The following is an 18,849-nucleotide window of genomic DNA, read 5'->3' on the forward strand; positions in this document are numbered from 1 at the left end:
AAATTAATGGAAAAAAGCGTTTTGGAGAGAAAACATGTTCATATAATTATGACACGCGAAGTATTTTCATACGCGGTTTTTTAGAATATACCTCTCCTGTTTTTTTTCTTTTCTTTGACATTATGATTATATTTATCTACAGTTTTATCCTTAACAATTAATATTTATTTGGTATAGAATAATAAACAAATGAGATATATTTTTAATATAAAAAAATGAGATATATTTTTTTGTTACAAATGAGATATTAATTAATATTAATGAAGGGTATAATTATTAATTTTGTGATATTTTTATAGCAAAAAAAAAAAGTGATATTTTTATAAAATTTTAAATGAAAATTATTTTTAATTTATATAATTTTTTAAACACATTGTCTGATTTTGACAAAAAAACAAGTGAAGTTTTAATTAATGGAGAAAAGACAGGAAAAAATTTAATGGAAGAGAGTAATATTTTTAATTTTGTTAGGGAAAGCAGAAGGGAGAAAAATAAATAAACAAGTTTATTATTATATATTTAAGATGTATAAATATATTCTTCAAGAATAATTTTATCAAAATTGGTTATAAAATATTATCCTTTAAATCTTTCAGAAAGCTACAATTGAGTAAAAAAACCTTTCCCCTCCCTCTTAAAATATCAAATCAATATAAAAGTCCTTTCCCTTATTTCTTTTATTTTACAAAATACCATATAATCACTAAATGTATTTGATAGAACCTTTTAATTAGTTAAAAATTTTATTTTGTTAACTAAAAATTCTGTTTATCAAAAGTAGTACTGTTTTAACAAGCATTTTTGTAAATATTATTTTTTAGTCAATAATTAAAAGTGATTTATTATATTATTTTTAATAAAATTTTCTTTTTTCTTCATTTTTTAAATTTTACTACCTTTCTTATTTTAATGTTTAAAAATTTTAAATCACCTTTGTTATTAAATTTTATTAAAAGATAATTAAATTATTAAAATTATTTTTTATAATAAAAAATTATTATCAAAATAATAATATAAATTAAATTATATTATCTTATTTTATTTAATAAAAACATTTAAAAATAAAGTTAAAAGTTTGATTTTATAATTATTTAAAAAAGTATAATTATCAATTTTAATTTTGATCTAAAAATTAACGATATTATTATTTACCATTTCATATTTATTAGCTAGTTTTTTAATTTTAATATTTTAGTTTTAATATTCAGCTAACTCATTGCTAGTTCAATAAAGCATATTCCAGTCACTCACGTAGCGATATACATGATTTTTTTTAAAATTATAAAATATTGATATCACATAATTTCGGACAGTCCGATAATTTTTTTTTTTATACAAACGGAAGGACAAAAGTAAAGGAGAGAAAGAAACTCAATATATGTTTTTTTGTTTTTATTGATTAAATAATATTTATAATAAGAAAACTTATTATTGAAAAATATTATAACAACGAATTACTATTTAGATAAGTTTGATTTTTTATAATTAGTTACAATACAATATAATCATATTTTTTGTTTAGAGAGTTTTTTTAAAATCTTATTTCATCCAAACACTGCATTTAAAAAATTTTATATTATTAATGCACTTTTTAATATATAATAATAATAATAATAATTTTAATTATAAATTAAAATTTATTAAATGTTACGTAAAAAATTATTAAATTATGACCAAGAAATTGTGGAACAAATACCATTTTTTTAGTTTTTAATAAATTTCACTGAGCTGAAGTTAGCAAGGAGAAGTTAGCGGAGGTAGAACTTGAATCAAGAGGAAGCAATTATGATTCTCCTTTGAATTGAAATTTCTGGGAAAACTAGTGCTCTTGCACCGCAATCAGCTTCTCAATGGCTCAGATTCCCAATCTGGACAATGCTCCTGTCAATCTCACATCCATTAGGTCAATTTCTCACTCATCCTCCAATTTATTCCAAAGATCATGATCACGATTTACAATTTAATTCTAACTTTGAATTTTATATTTCTCGTTACGTTCAGGGAACAGTCCCAAAAGGAGCTCGTCAACATCCTCAAGAATGTGATAATTGCTTCTGAATTTCACCTTTCTTTTTTCTGATTTGAAATTAGATTTAATGTTTTAGTTTTCCGTTAATTTTGATTTCGCTTGCTTTCACTGTATCGGCATTGAACACTGACTTTGTAAGTGTTTGTGTTTTTTATCTTGTGTTCTCGAAGGTTCGAGGAAAGAAGTGTTTGGTCATTGATCCGAAGCTCGGGGACTCTCTTTCGCTTATCATACAGACGTCCATTCTTAAGGCATTTTTCTTGCCCTCACTTGTTTGCTGGGTTTTGTTTATTTAATAGAAAATCCACACAAAAATACCCTGTTGTATTTTTTTGGGTTACATTTTAATACAATGTTAGTTGGTTGTTTGATTTAATTTTAATAAAATCTAACATTTCTGTGTGCCCACACAGACAAAAAAGAAGAAAAATCATATTTCTTTTACCAATAAACTGTTGGTTTAATCTTTCAATGATATTGAGAGGTCACACTGACTTACAAACAGGAGCATGGAGTTGAATTGCGACATCTCTCAGCTGACCCAATTCAAACTGACAGCAGCAAAGTTGTTTTCCTTGTGCGCTCCCAGCCTAAATTGATGAGATTCATATGTTCTAATATTCACAGTGATGTATCAAAAGGACTACAGAGAGAATATTATGTTTATTTTGTCCCCCGTCGCACTGTTGTTTGTGAGAAAGTAAGCTCTCCTTGGAAATGAATTCATTTCCATTAACTTGCAATTTTTTTCTTTGTAAACATGATATCGGTAGGTCAACACTACAAATAATTATTTTTCTTGTGCAGGTTCTTGAGGAAGAGAAATTACATCATATGATTACAATAGGGGAATATCCCTTGTATATTGTACCAATGGATGAGGATGTTCTATCATTTGAACTTGATCTTTCTTACAAAGTATGCTGCATATTACTACTTTGGCTCATGCTGATTTATTTATTGAGTTTCTTTTGGTGTTATGATTGATTGGCTTTGGAATTTCTTGCATTTAGTATTACTTTGACTTATTACTTATTTTGTTTGCCTTCTCTTTGTGGTAGGAATGCCAAGTTGATGGGGATACAAGCTCACTTTGGCATATTGCAAAAGCCATTCACAAACTTGAGGTTGTAGTTTTTGGATACACAGTGTTGTTGATTTTTCTTAACTAGGAAGCTTAAGACTTAGAAAGATTAGTATCAAACAATAAGGGAGATAATCTGATAGAACTGTTCAATTATGAAATGTCATCAACATCATAAACATGGAACTTTACATGATTCTGATGTGTGTTTATGTATCTTCATATAATTGCCTTGTTTGATTTTATCTTGTAGTTTTCTTTTGGAGTGATACCAAATGTGAGAGCAAAAGGAAAAGCATCTGTGCGTGTTGCAGACATTCTAAATCGAATGCAAGCTGAGGAACCTGTTAACTCAGCTGATGTAATCATGCTTCACTCTTTTTCTTTGCAAGCCAGTTAGCATATCAGAACAAACAAAAGCAATGTTATTAAATCTTATATAATTTAAAATACACCCTACAATCCAGTGATTATTTTCTCTTTGTCTGTACAGATGGTTGTGCCAGAGATAAATACACTAATCCTTTTAGATAGAGAGGTACATCCTGTGTTCCATCTTGTTTCTGTTCATAATTTTAGTGTGTTTATGGATTTTCTATTAGGTTCCCTTGTACTGTGTAATTTATGAATTTATTTGTTACTGCTTAAAGAGGGCATGTCCATTTTTCTCGTATTAATTCATAAAAAAAATTTTAATTCAAGATTTTTGTCCATTAATGAGATTGACTAATTGGAAGTTAAACCCATGATTACTAGTTCTTGCCACACCTGTGCTTAATTTTTATTTTGCAATTAAGTTGTATTTCTCTTAGTTCCTGCTATTCCATTTGTTTGGATACAAGTGGTGCCCGCACTCCACATTAATGATGGTCATTGAATTTGAGTATGCTTTGAATGCAGGTGGACATGGTTACTCCTCTGTGTTCCCAATTAACATACGAGGGGCTACTTGATGAGGCAAGTTAAAGCAGAAGCAGCCTACCATTTATGCATGAATATTTATGGCATGAAAGATTTGATTGCATCATTATTTGACTGGACTTTTCTCTTGAGAGTATCCCCTAAACAAGTTTGGTTATCTTAATAATCTCTTTTTCCTTCAATTCTTCATGATATTTTAAGTTAGAATATTGAAGTTTCTCTACTGCATGCTTTGGTGATTTGGTCAAGGAGTTTTAGAGTTATCTGTAAGCTTCATAGAATATTGTAATGGCATGAATTGATCTTGAGAAAATATTATTATAGTATATGCCAAATTGCTAATAGGTTTCAGGTTTGAAATGATGGCTATTTCTATTGTAGTTTTTGCACATCAATAATGGTTCTGTGGAGCTTGATGCATCTATTATGGGTCTTCAACAAGAAGGAAAAAAAACCAAAGTTCCACTTAATTCAAGGTAAGTTACTTCTCACTTGCTCTATCTAGTTAATAGTTAGTGATGCAATAAGAGACTGTTTTTCCTGTGACATGACCAATTTATATTATGCCTTTTATTACTTTTTCAATCTTTAAGTAAATGAGTAGGCTTCTTTGTCAAATATTCATATTATCTCTCTGAGATATTTGCTGATAGCCATATTCTTATTTGATTCATAAAGATTTTCTGCTTGATCAGTTGAACCAGAGCATAATGTGTGTGTGTATATATATATCATGTTTTAGAAGCAAACTCTAGCAAAACAAAAGGGACTAACCTCTTTCTTGTTGCATTCTCTTTTTAGTGCCATTTAGATAGAATCCAATGGCATAATTGATCCATGTTCCCAGACCCACCCAATTGGGGCAGTGTTTGGTTTCTAGGTTATTGTTATTGTTGTTGTAAACATGATCTCAACTTCAAAAAGATTTCTCTTATTTCATTATTTTCTTTTTTTATTTGATTGAAGAAAATTGTTATTTATTTGATTTAGTTCAATGACATCTTGTGATCCATGTAGCTGACCTCACCTAGTGAGATATGGCTTGGTTGTTGTTGTGATATTAAATAAATATATGGTACTGAGGGCTTTTATGTTAAGCAGTAATTGAGATTTGTTGGAATTGAAACTTTTATGCAATGGGTACCTTGAATATCAGTTTGCATGTAATTAAATTTTAAGGGGATGTGAACCTTGAATGGTGCCTTTGTTAGAATAAAGTATTTTTCTGTGGTGGTATAGTAAAAAGAAACATCTGTGTTTCCTGTTACTCTTAGTCCTCTTTTCAGTCATAGTTCAGACACCCATTTTTCGTTCCTTTACATGTTTTTATTTTCCTTTTGCTCATACTATTTCCTAAAATAATGTTTGCTTGCATGGTTTGTGTTAGTGACAAGCTTTTTAAGGAGATACGGGATCTCAACTTTGAAGTTGTTGTCCAGGTTGATTCAATTTTACCACATATCATAGTGATGGTTATCTCTTTGGCACTCTTGTAGTTCTATTTTCTTAGTTGCTGTCTGCAGTATTGCAGATTTTGCGTCAAAAAGCTACATCCATGAAGCAAGACTACACAGAAATGACAACTACTGTAAGTTGTTGGTGTTATTCTTGGACATTGATTTTGCAAAAGCAACTATTCTGAAGCCAACTTTTCATGTCAAAGTAATCACAGTGGATCCACTGAAGTTCTGTTGTTTCCTCTTATTTCTTTGGAAATATAATACATTATGTTTTCAAATAGTTTTACTGCTGTACTTTATCTTCATAGATAATTTTACAGTTGTATGCTTGTTTGATGGATGCAAATTGCAATATTTAAGAATTAAAAAAATATATTGCTTAAATAAGTGTGTGTTGCTTCAACTTATTTTGAAAAATAATTGCTTATTTTTGCTAGCCTTTTGAGAGAGCTTTTAAAAAATAAACAACAATTTCTCCACAATCAATCCCAACCAAGCATGCACCAAGTGTGCGTGTTAGAAAATTAAAATGGATTTTTAAAGACTGCCTAATTTCTAATATACAACTTTCCACGATATCCAGACACAGACAGTTTCTGAGTTGAAGGACTTTGTGAAAAAGCTGAACTCATTGCCAGAGATGACTGTAAGAACAGTTATGTTGTAATTTTGACATTTCATATAATAGGATTCTCATAGTGAGTATCATAATATGCTTTAAATTATTTCCCCAGAGGCACATAAATCTTGCTCAGCACCTATCAACATTCACATCAAAGCCTTCATTTCTTGGGCAACTTGATATGGAACATACAATTGTTGAGGCCCAGAGTTATGACATGTGAGTTACTTTTTCATGCAGAGAGCTTGAAGTGTTGAACGGCATTATTTTTTTAATTAAGTTTTCTACATATTTATGATGACTAGGTTGTGATACTTGGCTTTCCTGTGTTTTGGAGGTGGCTGATGTTAAAGTTTGTCAATTTGTTCTGGCTATAGCCTGTTTTTTAATTGCTTGCCTCAATTTTGTTGGATTCATTGCAGAACATAAATTGCATAGCTTTCCTTTTAATAACTTGTATTTAAATACCATGTTTGGAAATTAAATTTAGAGCTCCTCCTACTTGAAAACTTTACATTTCTTGTTCACCATGAAAATTTGTTGAATTTTCTGTTGAAGCCGTTTTATGCCCAAAACTTCATTCAATATCAACTTGCACAGTTAAAACTTAAAACCAAGTTGAAGCAAACTTTATGAATTTGCATTGCACATATGAATAAACAATGAGATGCTATTTGGGAATTCTAGCGTCAAATGCTTTGTTTTATTTATAAACAAGGTAGTGCATCCAGCATTCCAGCTTTGATTAATTCTTAACTGCTTACTAAGATTAATTCTTAACTGCATAGGTTATAATATGAAGGTGTTTGACATTAGCATATGATATAAACGAAACAGCTTATACTTTATGGATGAATTTTAAATTACATGGAATGAACTTATAATATGAAGGGTTGATTTGCAAAACCAATTAATAGGATATTGCTATCTGTGTCAGTGTCTGTAGTTAACTTGCTGGATGCATTACAGTTCAAGGATTGCTGCACATACATAAGTTCTAATAATATGAAACTTATCTCGTTCATGTGTGCAGATGCTTTGATTATATTGAAGAATTGATCCATAAGCAGGAGCCTTTAGTAACGGTCTTACGCCTTCTAATCCTATTCTCTTTTACGAATTCTGGGTTGCCGAAGAAGCATTTTGACTACTTCAGGCAAGCTTGCGTGCTTCATTGACACTTTATTCTATTCCTTTTTCATATGTTACTTCTGTATACCCTTAGATCACTAGCCTATAATATTCCCATATTTCTATTCATACAATATGCTAGCAGATTTTATTTTTGGGTACTTAATGTTTTCTTGTATATTTGTAACTCACAAATTAGGAGAGAACTACTCCACAGCTATGGATTTGAGCACATAGCAATGCTAAATAATTTAGAGAAAGCTGGACTATTTAAAAAGCAGGTATAATACACTAGTTGTTAAGTTGCAAATTCAAATGGATTTATGTATTTGTTTTTTATTAATTAACTCTTATTTTGCATGTGATCCTTTTAGGAGTCAAAAAGCAATTGGCTGACCATAAAACGTGCTCTGCAGCTTGTGGTAGAAGACACTGATACGGCCAAGTAATTTCTTTTAGATGATGTGATCCTTAGCACATTATTATGTTTTAAAATTTTCAAATAAGTTCATGATTACAATTTAGATCTTCTGTAGAAACATGGTAATGGATATGTTTGTGACATAAATAAAATGTGGTGTACATTTTTTCATTGTGAAATAATAGAAAATACAGAACTAAGCATCCCTGATCATTTATATGTGGTCATCTCTTTTAAGTGTTAAGGTTAATTTGTTGTTGCAGTAATAAATTTGCTGGATTTCTAACCATGCTTGCTCTTCTGTTGTTTCTTATGTTTATTTATTTATTCTCTGTGGATATACAACCATAATTTTGCCATTGTTTAAAATTTATTCATTTTGCATTGACAATTAATGATGCATCTTGCATTCATAGTATTTTTTTTGTCTGCATGTATATAATGCTTCGATCTAAGCAGATGTATGCATGAAGTTCTTGCAAAACCTCTCTTGGGGCCCTTTTAAATTGTCATTATTGATAAACAACTGTTATGCAATTATCTACTTGTTCTGTTTCCCTTACTTACACTTGAAATGATTTCCGACTAGGACAGTCCCAATGATATTGCCTATGTCTTCTCTGGATATGCACCACTAAGCATTCGACTGGTCCAGCATGCCATTCGGTCTGGATGGTAAGTCTGAATCTCTTATACTGAAAGGTCTTCCTTGCTCTTGCTGACTAACACTCTTAATTCATTATTTTCCTTTAACCATAACTGTATATAAATTTTATAGAGATGTTGAACTTATGGAACTATAAATCTCGTATAATGCTTCTATGTCTTAGGTGGTTTTTGTTAAATGCTTTTCTGCTATTAAAAATAGATCAATGCTGCCATAAAGTCTAGTTTAAAATGTTAAATACCCTGCACTGTCGGTAGGACATTATTTTTTTGGTGAAAATATGACAACAATCAGATTTCAATAAAATATACTAACTGGTGTATGTTTTATGGGCTTTGTATTAGGTATGTCAAAATTTGGTAATTTAATGGGCAAGGCTCCAAAGATTATTGCTGCCTGTACATGTTATTGTGTATTACTCTCAGCTGAGGGTGGATTCCAATGTTTACTTGATGCAATACCATTGTTGCTCAGCTCCTTAGCTCATTAAAAAATTGAAGGCTGCTGGATCCTTTTGTTTTTGTTATATTTCATTGGGGAAGAAAAGCAAAATACAAAGAGGATAAGAGAACCTTACTTGAAAATACAAAAGAAACGCCTAGAGATAGAGTCATGTGACAAGGCATGCCAACATCTCTACATGTCTAACAAAGAAACACCTCTAAACAGTCCATATGATAAAATACAAGGATGTTTGATAATAAACAGCTATTAATACCCAATTACAGTATCTTAACTTTTATTTTTCTCAAGCTTCACGTTTTCCCTTTTGGTATACTATCACATGCAAATACATTTGCTTTTGGTGGAATAGATCTACTGATTGGTTCAGTGCTTACATTCATTTTTAAAGTGAATTATGAATTTCTATGCTTGGGTCATGACTCGTGAATGTGACCTTGGTATTTGACCAACTGATGCATTACTGAATGTGATGATTGATCTTTTAGGCGTCCTGTTGAAGAAATTTTGAAACTGCTGCCTGGACCTCATTTGGAAACCAAGAGGGTTAGTACTTGTCAAGTTGACCTATGGAAAACTTTTGCAACTCATGTTATAATTAACTTTTACTGAACATGTTTTCTGATGTCATGTTTCCCTGTTCTTGAACTGTTTGAATGAAAGTCACATTATCCAGTATTCACCTCTCTCTGTAGTTATAGTTTTTAAGTTTTGCTTGGTCTATTGCTTATACAGGGTGGATTCTCAAATAGCCCATCATTTGACACCTTATCGGGGGTTTCAACCGGCATAGCTAAGTATGTTTACATCAGTGCCTGTTTTTAAATTCTGCATCTTTTCATTTGTCATTTGCTAATTGCGACTAGTATATCTACCAGAAAAATGTCAAAAATTCCAGAAAATTCAGCTTATCATTGCATGTAAAGTTAAATCACTAAGATAAACATTTCAAAATTATAGCAGCTAATAAGGTTAGACAGATCCAACAATGTATTCTCTATTTTATTCTGAATCTTTTACTTGTGGTTGTGGACGACATCAATTATCACCAAATGTGAGGTTTGATGGCTGGCCAAATTTCCTAGCTGGATGAAAAGATTACAACACTGTTTTATTTGCTTTTAGTTTTTTGGTAATAGTAATAGGTTCTTGTAAAGGAAAACTTTTAGAGCTGAATGGTTTACATTTGACTTTGGTTTGTCAAAATTTACTCAAATTCTGAGTCTCAAAGGATGAAATCTTGTAATTTTGTCAATTACCTTTTTTTCTTTTTGACACTTCACATATTTCAGAGTACCTGATGGAAGGCGTGCCCTGGTGCTTGTTGTCTTTCTTGGGGGTGTTACCTTTGCAGAGATTTCTGCACTTCGATTTCTCAGTGCTCAGGTGTGATAACAGCTGTTGCCCATTTTTTATATTTCTTAGACAAGTTGTTAGTTAGCCAATGCATTCTTCCTATAATTTAAATCTACTTTTTCAATACTGTTATCGGTCCATAATATATCATGTAAACAGACTTCCCTGTTCAGTAAATTTTTGTGGCCCAGCTGATGAGCTTTCTTTAATTATGCAAGTCTGCAGCTGTCCTCTCTTATCTTCATTCTTTAGTAAGAAGAAGCACTAGTATAGCGGAGGATTACCTTATTCAGGACCTTATTTGTTGTAACATGATGCCAAGAATGATTAAATGGATAAAACCAAAAAGGGTAAAACTGTTAGGTTCAAATAACTAAAGTAAAGGTTTTATTATAAGTTTAGTCTATAGGACTAAGATTAACCAATCAATAAGAGTAAGTTTTTGTTAAAAAGATAGTATTTATTACACTTTTGTATCTCAAATATAATAAATATTTTTTCAATAAAGTTTACTACTTTTAGTTGCTTAAACTCAACTTTATGGGATAAGATTAACAAAACTGTTAAAATAACATCAAATCCAACCAAAGTTGAGTGCATTTCTCTAGTACACATCGTAAAAGGATTTTAAAATCAAATCAATTCCTATTTTATAATTTTCCAATAACAAAATTTCATTTATGAATCAAATCAATTCCTAAATTTTGTTTTCCAAACATATTCTCAGCTAGATTCACCAATGAATTTTTGACACATCTCTCTATGATACATGATACTGACTCAAATGATGAGAGACTGAGTCTAGGAACATTGGAACATCAAAATTCCAGAAGACTAGAGTTGATTGGGTCCTAGAATGGAAGGATAAATATAGTGCTGCAAACAAAATGGGTTCTAGGAAAAAAGTTGGTCTTTAGATTTACGTTACAAGATTTTGCTCTCAAGAAAGAGACAAACAAGGAATGGAGTGAGTATTAATATGGATCTCTCTAGAAGGAAACACTAGAAAGAAATCAAGTTATCACCATAATGATAATTCACTGGAACGAAGCAGTAGATATTTTACCATATATCCCCCCTCAAATTGGACTAGATACTTAGACCTAATTGGAAATGGATTTCTTTTAATATCTATAAGGGCTTTTCCAAGCTATCCCAGTAAGAGAAAATAAAATTGTTGGGTGAGGGAGAAGAAATAATTTACAAGGGCCCCGTGGGGGATATGGTTTTGTAGAAGAAATGAGGGAAATCTATTTTGGACTTTATAGTAGCATATCTGATAGTTAGTATCGTCAAAAGTAGGATGAGCATGTTATTACTTTAACAAATAGGGACACAAAAATAATATCATTCAAACTTTGTTTCCAATAGCATGGTGGTATGAATGCTCAGAGTACACGTTTGTTTTGGTATACGTTTACCATACTGGTATTGATTTGGTTTACCATTGAACAAACCCCCGTGTATGTCTTGCACTGGATAATTTAGTCTCTCCTTCCTTATATCCCGCTTTATCCAATCGACTATAAATAAATTTTCTTGTTTGGTTCTTATCTCCTAAATCTTGATATGGTTTATTTTGCAGGAGGGCATGGCATATGATTTGATTATTGCGACAACAAAAATAGTCAATGGCCAAACCTTGGTCGAAACATTTATGGAAAAGCTAGGCTGATTAATGTGTAGTTTATTTTGGTTATATCATCTAGACTCTAGAGTGCCTTTGTTAGTTTAGGTGAGTTTATCTTGATGACGCCTAACCAGCGCTATGCCTAAGCGAGTTCTTCTAGGACGATGCTGAACTGATGCTGTGAAAAAAGGTTTAGTAGTGCTATAAAATCCTCCGCCGTTGATTTTCTAAGAGGAACAATTAGGGGTTTGGGAACCTAGTCCTTGGAGGGGACTACTTGTAATTAATAGTTCGAGAACTTTTTTCTCTATGCTCTATTTCGGCTTGTGGCAAATGATTGAGCATTTTATGCAACGGGTTTGCGTTCTTAATTTTGGTTGAACGGCGGGGATGTCCATTGCAGACTTTGAAATCCCCCTTTGAATTGTTTTACCAACTATACTTTTGGTGTGGAAGCCTAAAATTATTTATCATCCTCATCACTATGTTAAGGTGTCATAATGTTTTTATAAAGATATGGGATCAATCTCCGCTCGGGTGTCACCTTGACCCTAGTCACAAGGCGATTACATGTTATATTCTCTGCATGTTTGTAATTATTGATTTTTTTTCTTTTTTGGTTTAATGTTTCATTACTAGATGTACGTACGAATGATGCGTTATAAATAGTCCGATAATGTTTCTTTTATGTGCTAACATGAAAGATTGCTCAGTGACAGAGCAAAGTTCAGTCTGGTTTGTGTCTACAAACTAATGTGTGCGCATATTTGAGTATAGTCGAGGTGTTTGGACTATAGACGCTGAAATCAAGACGAGAATTTTGCATGTGGTAAGAAAAGGTTTGGTGTCAAACTTAGTAAAATGATATATATATATATATATATATATATATATATCAAAAGTTGATTTTATCAATTAAATTGTTAATTCATGTAATATTATCACAGATTATGTACAAAAAATTTTATATGATTTAAATATCCGTTGATATATAATTTAAGAGTAATTATTTTCTTTTTTCATTTAATCTTGATTCTAAGACATACATGTTTAACAAACATATCTTAAGTAGTATTAAATATATTATATTAAATACTTTAAATTATTATCAACATTATGTATTAAATGTTTTTTTAATGATTATGAGATAATAAATTTTCTGACAACTTATTTTTATACAGGACCTAAAATTAAATTTTAGCTAAAATGCTTACAGTGGGTTTAGTAGGTTTTACAACCAAAATTGTATCATAAAAGTTATCATTTACTGCAGCAGAAAGTTTAAAAAATTGCTACCTTTACCTGAGTCAAAATTTATTACATTTTACAACATTTCCCTTTACAGACAAATGACAAACATAATACAAAGTTCCTGCACAATTTGCCTGCTTATCTTCCAGCAACTAAAAAAAAAGAAGAGAAGGAATAGAGTATTATCCCAGACTACTCGGGGCCATGGTTTATAAATACATAATTTTCTAATCTTCTATGAACAGTACAATGAAGTAACACCCAGACTAAGAATTTTGAAAATTATCATTTCCTTCCATTCGCTGTAAGAGGTCTAATATACTTCCAGCTTTTCTCTTAGCTCTATCAGTTCCATTTTCTGATAATTCCTGTAATGCTTCTTCTGCACCATGCTCCTTTGCTAGTTTTAACTGCAGTACATCTCCCGTGCAAAGTGACCACAAGACAGCAGCAGCATTCTCCCGGTTGCGTGGAGATCCGGTTCGTATAACATCAACTATAATAGGGATTGGCTCAGCCTGACCAATTGCTATCCTGCCTTCATGATGGCTTGCAAGAATTGCCATTATAGCTAGTGCTTCATCTACCATCCCACCTCCAGCATCCTTCAGAAATTGTATCAGTGGGGCTACTATGCCGCCTTTTACGGCTCGTGCTTTGTTTCCCTGATATATAGACAGATTAAATATAGCAGTAGCAGCATCCTTCTTACCTCTGGGAGTACCTTCACAAAGTAAATTTATAAGAGCAGGGATAGCACCAGCTGCACCTATTGCAACCTTGTATTCATCTAGAACGGATAAACTAAAGAGAGTTGCAGCTGCATTTTCTCTCGCCTCCATGCTTCCATTTTTCAGTACATCTACAATATCTGGTATAGCTCCTGCATTTACTATAGTTCCTTTGTTACTCTCATTAATGGACAGGTTGAGAAGTGCTGTAACAGCATGTTCCTGAGTTCGAGGATCTGAAGAAGACAACAAATCTACCAGAAGCGGTATTGCTCCTGCCTCAGCAATACACACTCTGTTATCTGCATTCCTCTTAGCCAGCAAACGGAGCTCACCAGCAGCTGCCCTTTGCTGTTCTATATCATTACTCATCAGTTTATCCAATAAAGCACTAATGGCAGTTTGATCACAGTCTGAAAGGCTGCTTCCAGATTTCTTTGCTCTACAGCTACCTTGCTTCTTTGGTAGCTCAACACCATTGCTTTCACACCATAAAGCTATCAGACTCTTCAAAACATAGTTAGGTGTAAGGGCTGTATGCAAAAGTGTCTGCTGTGTCTTGGGACAGGTTTTATGACCAGCATCAAGCCATTTCTGAATGCAGGCTCTTTCATATGTCTGCAAAAAAGGTAGAAAGTTTATGAATAATCATAACTAATACCATTAGAACAGTGTTGTACACAGACAATGTTGAATACCTGACCAGTAGAGACAATTACAGGATCTTTCATTAGTTCAAGAGATATGGGACATCTAAAATCATCCGGTATTACAGGAGACCTGTGCTTAACTGAGACTTTTTCACTTTCAGTGGCGTCAGTTTCAGGATTTTCTGTGAGCACACAGTCCTTTAGTTTCCTAAGAAGGGACGAGATCATTTCTAAAGAGTCCCCAAGTTCTCCGCTTGTGCTAGTAATAACCAATTCATGTAATTCGCTAGACTCTTTCTTTAGGTCATTTATTGTCCTAAGATGCAACTTCTCAGAAAGTCTTTTAAGTATAGCAGGATCAGGGTCTTTTTCTTTCTGTGCTACTGCCATATCCAGGTCTAATTGTATATCAGCAAATTCTGTTTGAGCTTTGGCTCTTTTGAATTGAGCATGCACCAATTCAATCTGAGAAAGATTAAAATAGTTGTGAAAAATATGGCACACAAATGCTGCCCCTTATCATTGCCAAAAACATTACTCAGAGAAATTTAAAAGCACAGCAATGAAATATAATCAATAGAAATGATGCCAAAATATTTGAATTGCCATGGAATTGTATAGAGTATTGCTAGTCTCCTAATGTATAATAAAAATTACCTGTTCTTGAACTTCCTCTGATATCTCAAGTTTGTCATATGAAATTTCACCCAGCGCAGCTTCAATTTTTTCGGTTATTTGTCGGAACTTACCTGCCGTATCAGTCCTCCGCAAAGCCTGCACATGTAAACAGTAATTAGATTAAAATTAACAATCAGGATCAATTAACATGTTTGGTAACAAAACTGAACCAGAAGGCATAGAGCATCTGCAGATGTTATAATCTCTTACTCTAATTTAACAATATTCATCCACAATGAAATATGAAATAGTCAGCTAATGCACTTTATACATATCAAGAAACTTGCACAGGAATGGCCTGGTTTCAGGAATGCACTATTTTATACAATTTAAACTTCATACATCTTTTCTGTTCAGTTCATAGGTTTTCCTGAGGACTATGCAGATTAGAGAAAATAAAAACTGATGATCAGACTGATCATGTAAGAAGAGAAAAACATACTAAAGAGTGCCTTTAGTAGATTCATGATGTCATCATGGTGAATATGAAATATAGAAATAGGAGTACCACTATATATAATTCATAATGAAATGAAAATAAGAGCTTTTATAATTTCCACGAGTTTAAAAATCCTCGCTATATTTCTGATATTTCAAAGCCATGTGAATAAAGGAGTTATTTTTCTAACCGAAAGAGCTTTGCTATATCCTCCTAATAATCCTACATCTACTTTATAAAGTAAACATTAAATGAAAAGGTACATGCATTTAGTGTCTTGAAAACATAAAACATATTTAATTCTTTCTTCATTTAATAATTCAGATGATTATAGGTATAAAAGGTGAGGGAATTTAGAATGCTTTACTAGATATCAGTATTCTATTTTGTTTTAATTGACATAAGAAAATATATATGAAGCTGCTAGGTAAATATTTACATACAAACATACGCACGTGCGCCTTAAATTCAGAAACAACAACTTAAGTAGTTGGATACTCCTGAAATTGTACTTGGGAACTAGTGCATACAAATTAGACTCATGCACCTTGTACCCACACTTCAAATTCAAGAAACAACTCCCACTTAAGTAATAGGTATTCCTGCAATTAAATTGGGGATTTTTTTGCATATACACACACACACGAACACCTTAGAATTGAAGCAAATGAAAACATTTTCTAACAACGTCCATCAAGAAATATACTGGTAGAAAGCATTGGCATCTCACATACAAGAAGAAAAGAGTCCCACCAAAAAGAAAAGGGAAAAAGCGTAGCATGAAGCTTTGGTTACTGTGAATTTGGCACAGGCAAAACATCTAACAATGTTTAGTAGGATACAGGCAAATCACAAAAATAGAATTTTATTCAACATCAATCTCTCGTATTAGGAAAAAAAAAAGAAACAAATTTTCATGAATTTTCTCCGCTTGAAGAAAATCACAAAAGCACACAAAAAAAGAAAAAAGAAAAAAAGAAAAAAACAGAAAGGCATACCTGATAAAGCTTACTCCCTTGGTTCACAGACTTCAAAAGGGTCTTAGCTGAATCCAAAGCAACCCTGAGAGATTCAAAGGCTTGAAGCTGTTCATCGCTTAAGGACTCATCACTATCCTTGAGTTCCTCAAACAGAGGACTCAACAGCTTCACCCTGCGAACCAAATTCCCATACATAGTCTTGCAAAAGTTTTGGCATTCTGGCAACCCAGAAATGTCCTTCACGGACTCAATCAAATGACCCACAACAACGCCCTTCGAGTTCTCGCTCCCACCCATTTTGACACACCAAGAGAAAAAGTCAAAGCTACAAACTTTGACCACGGGATCAAGGGTGCTTCAAATTTGAAAGGTGATTTAGAATACCCAGATGAGGGAACTGTTGGAAATGATCGAAAACGAGAAGGATCACGGTGGAGAATTAAGACCCACCGTGGATTGAATGGAGCAGAGGGAGAAGGTTGTGTTGAGAGGGAATTTGGGAAAGAGAATTGCAACTGGAATTGAAATTGGATGAAACTAGGAATGGAATTGGAATTGAAATTGAAAAATAAACGAAGAACAAGTGTTTATTGTTTTGCATTTGACTTTTAAGGAAAGGGTCTTTGCCTTGTTCCCAGTTAAGACTCAAGACAATGAGAGAACCAATGATGATCCCCTATTCCCCTTCTCCTGTGGTTTGGCAAAATGTTTTTTCATTTTTTTAGTTTGTGTAGGAGAAAGATTTTTTCCCCCGACCAAATTGCACGTAACAAAATAAAAGAATTTAAAATAATTGATAAATATATGAATCATGATTCGATTTTTAATTTGTATACAAAACACATTTTATTAAAATGTATAAAACTTGCTTTAATGTTTTTTTACGTTTTAAATAAATTTTTAAAAAATACCTTAATTTATACTTCAATTTAACATGATAAAAGTATATATAAATTTTGAATTCATTTTTTTGTGAATACTAAGTATGTGAACTTTATTAAAAAAATAATAAAGATATTAATTATAAAATTTAGTGTTAACTGCACGTGCATTGTATAAATTTGAAAGAAATTTGTTTAAAAAATAATAATATAATTGTAACAAGTATTCTGTAAATTGTACTAGTAATTTTCAATTTAAGCAAAAATTTAAAATATAAATAAGAGAACAAATATATAGTTAAGTTAAATAAATAAAGAAAAAAAATTATGAATAGTTTAGATTTAAGAGGAAAAAGACATTAAAAAATGAATGACAGTTAGCTTGAGAGTATAAATTATTGAAATTTAATATGATAAAATAATATAAAAAATTGAAAATATTCAAAGCTGGAATTTGAGGAAAATATTTTAATACATAAGGAAATTTTGAAAAATAATTAATAACGTTAAAACTTTTAAAAAACATTATAAATAGGTGTTAAATAATAGTAAAGCCGCATGTTACAGGAAAAAACAGATTATAATAAGAGATGTCCTCAATTTTTTTCCCTTTAAGGAACCATGTAGTCATACAAATAATTAAAAAATTTAATCTACTAAAATTTAAACTTATAAACTATTTCTTCTTCACAGAACAATATATACAAATAAAAAAAAATTAAGGATCAAAACAACGAATTATAATTTGGAAATCTGGATTACCTCAAGTTCTACAATGATTGGCTTTAAATTCTTCATCTTTTGACAATTTAAGTTTTTAAGGTGAATTGTCAAATCCAGAAGACTTATTATAATTGTATTAATTTGTATGCATTTTGAAAATTTTCATTTTAATGATGATTTTAAAATTTCTTATCAGACAGTATATATGTATCTAGAGAAAACGTTCTCGAGTAATGATTTGAAAATTTCCCATAACAGAGATGCATTTAAAAAATTTCCAATAAATTTTACTGATAACAGAGAAGCATTTTGAAAATTTCCAATAAAACTTTGCCGACATGTCAACTACGTGTTACATCAAGACGCGTGGCCAGTCACTAAAATAAACGAGAAATTGCAACCCTAAGTTCCAATTTTATTTTATTCAAACAAAATTGAATTATAAAAAAGTGAAAAAGCAAAGACTCATTGTACGTCATTTTCCATTTGACATGTTCTGTACTCAATAGTCATTGCCAAACTCACCCTTAGCCATCCCGAGTTGGCTGCGTAAAAGAAATGTAAGTGTAGGTCGGATACATACACTTCATTAAAAGAATTCTTAATGTTTTAAAAACTTATGTTATTGATTATATAATATACAATTTTGTTAATTCAAACCTAATTGGTAGCATAGTTTCAGTTATCCGAATATATCAATCAAGCCTTTCTTTTTTCTTGGATCAAGCTTAAT

At 31.6% G+C, this 18,849-nt stretch overlaps 2 protein-coding genes across 3 annotated transcripts; one reads left to right on the forward strand and one right to left on the reverse strand.

Annotated features, from left to right (window-relative positions):
• The first annotated feature begins 1,694 nt into the window (after positions 1 to 1,694).
• Positions 1,695 to 12,426, forward strand: LOC113872032 (vacuolar protein-sorting-associated protein 33 homolog). Its single transcript, XM_027509203.1, has 22 exons — positions 1,695 to 1,903; positions 2,002 to 2,041; positions 2,200 to 2,280; positions 2,535 to 2,729; positions 2,837 to 2,947; positions 3,091 to 3,156; positions 3,367 to 3,474; positions 3,607 to 3,651; positions 4,014 to 4,070; positions 4,416 to 4,510; positions 5,422 to 5,473; positions 5,566 to 5,622; positions 6,078 to 6,140; positions 6,229 to 6,335; positions 7,150 to 7,272; positions 7,447 to 7,528; positions 7,622 to 7,692; positions 8,263 to 8,343; positions 9,286 to 9,343; positions 9,533 to 9,594; positions 10,090 to 10,183; positions 11,739 to 12,426. The coding sequence occupies exons 1-22, from the start codon at positions 1,851 to 1,853 to the stop codon at positions 11,826 to 11,828; spliced, it is 1,791 nt and encodes a 596-aa protein (XP_027365004.1). The 5' UTR covers positions 1,695 to 1,850; the 3' UTR covers positions 11,829 to 12,426.
• A 626-nt stretch (positions 12,427 to 13,052) lies between these two features.
• On the reverse strand, positions 13,053 to 17,227 carry LOC113872245 (U-box domain-containing protein 14). 2 transcript variants are annotated; one of them, XM_027509647.1, is made up of 4 exons: positions 16,531 to 17,227; positions 15,073 to 15,189; positions 14,464 to 14,880; positions 13,053 to 14,383 (listed from the first exon to the last, which is right to left on the reverse strand). In XM_027509647.1, the coding sequence occupies exons 1-4, from the start codon at positions 16,807 to 16,809 to the stop codon at positions 13,301 to 13,303; spliced, it is 1,896 nt and encodes a 631-aa protein (XP_027365448.1). In that variant the 5' UTR covers positions 16,810 to 17,227; the 3' UTR covers positions 13,053 to 13,300. The 2 variants fall into 2 exon arrangements, with proteins under 2 accessions (XP_027365448.1, XP_027365449.1); XM_027509648.1 differs by having other exon boundaries at positions 13,074 to 14,383; positions 14,485 to 14,880.
• Between the last annotated feature and the right edge of the window lie 1,622 nt (positions 17,228 to 18,849).

Source organism: Abrus precatorius, unplaced genomic scaffold (assembly GCF_003935025.1).
Source record: "Abrus precatorius isolate BTA unplaced genomic scaffold, Abrus_2018 Scaffold7, whole genome shotgun sequence".
Lineage (NCBI taxonomy): Eukaryota > Viridiplantae > Streptophyta > Magnoliopsida > Fabales > Fabaceae > Abrus > Abrus precatorius.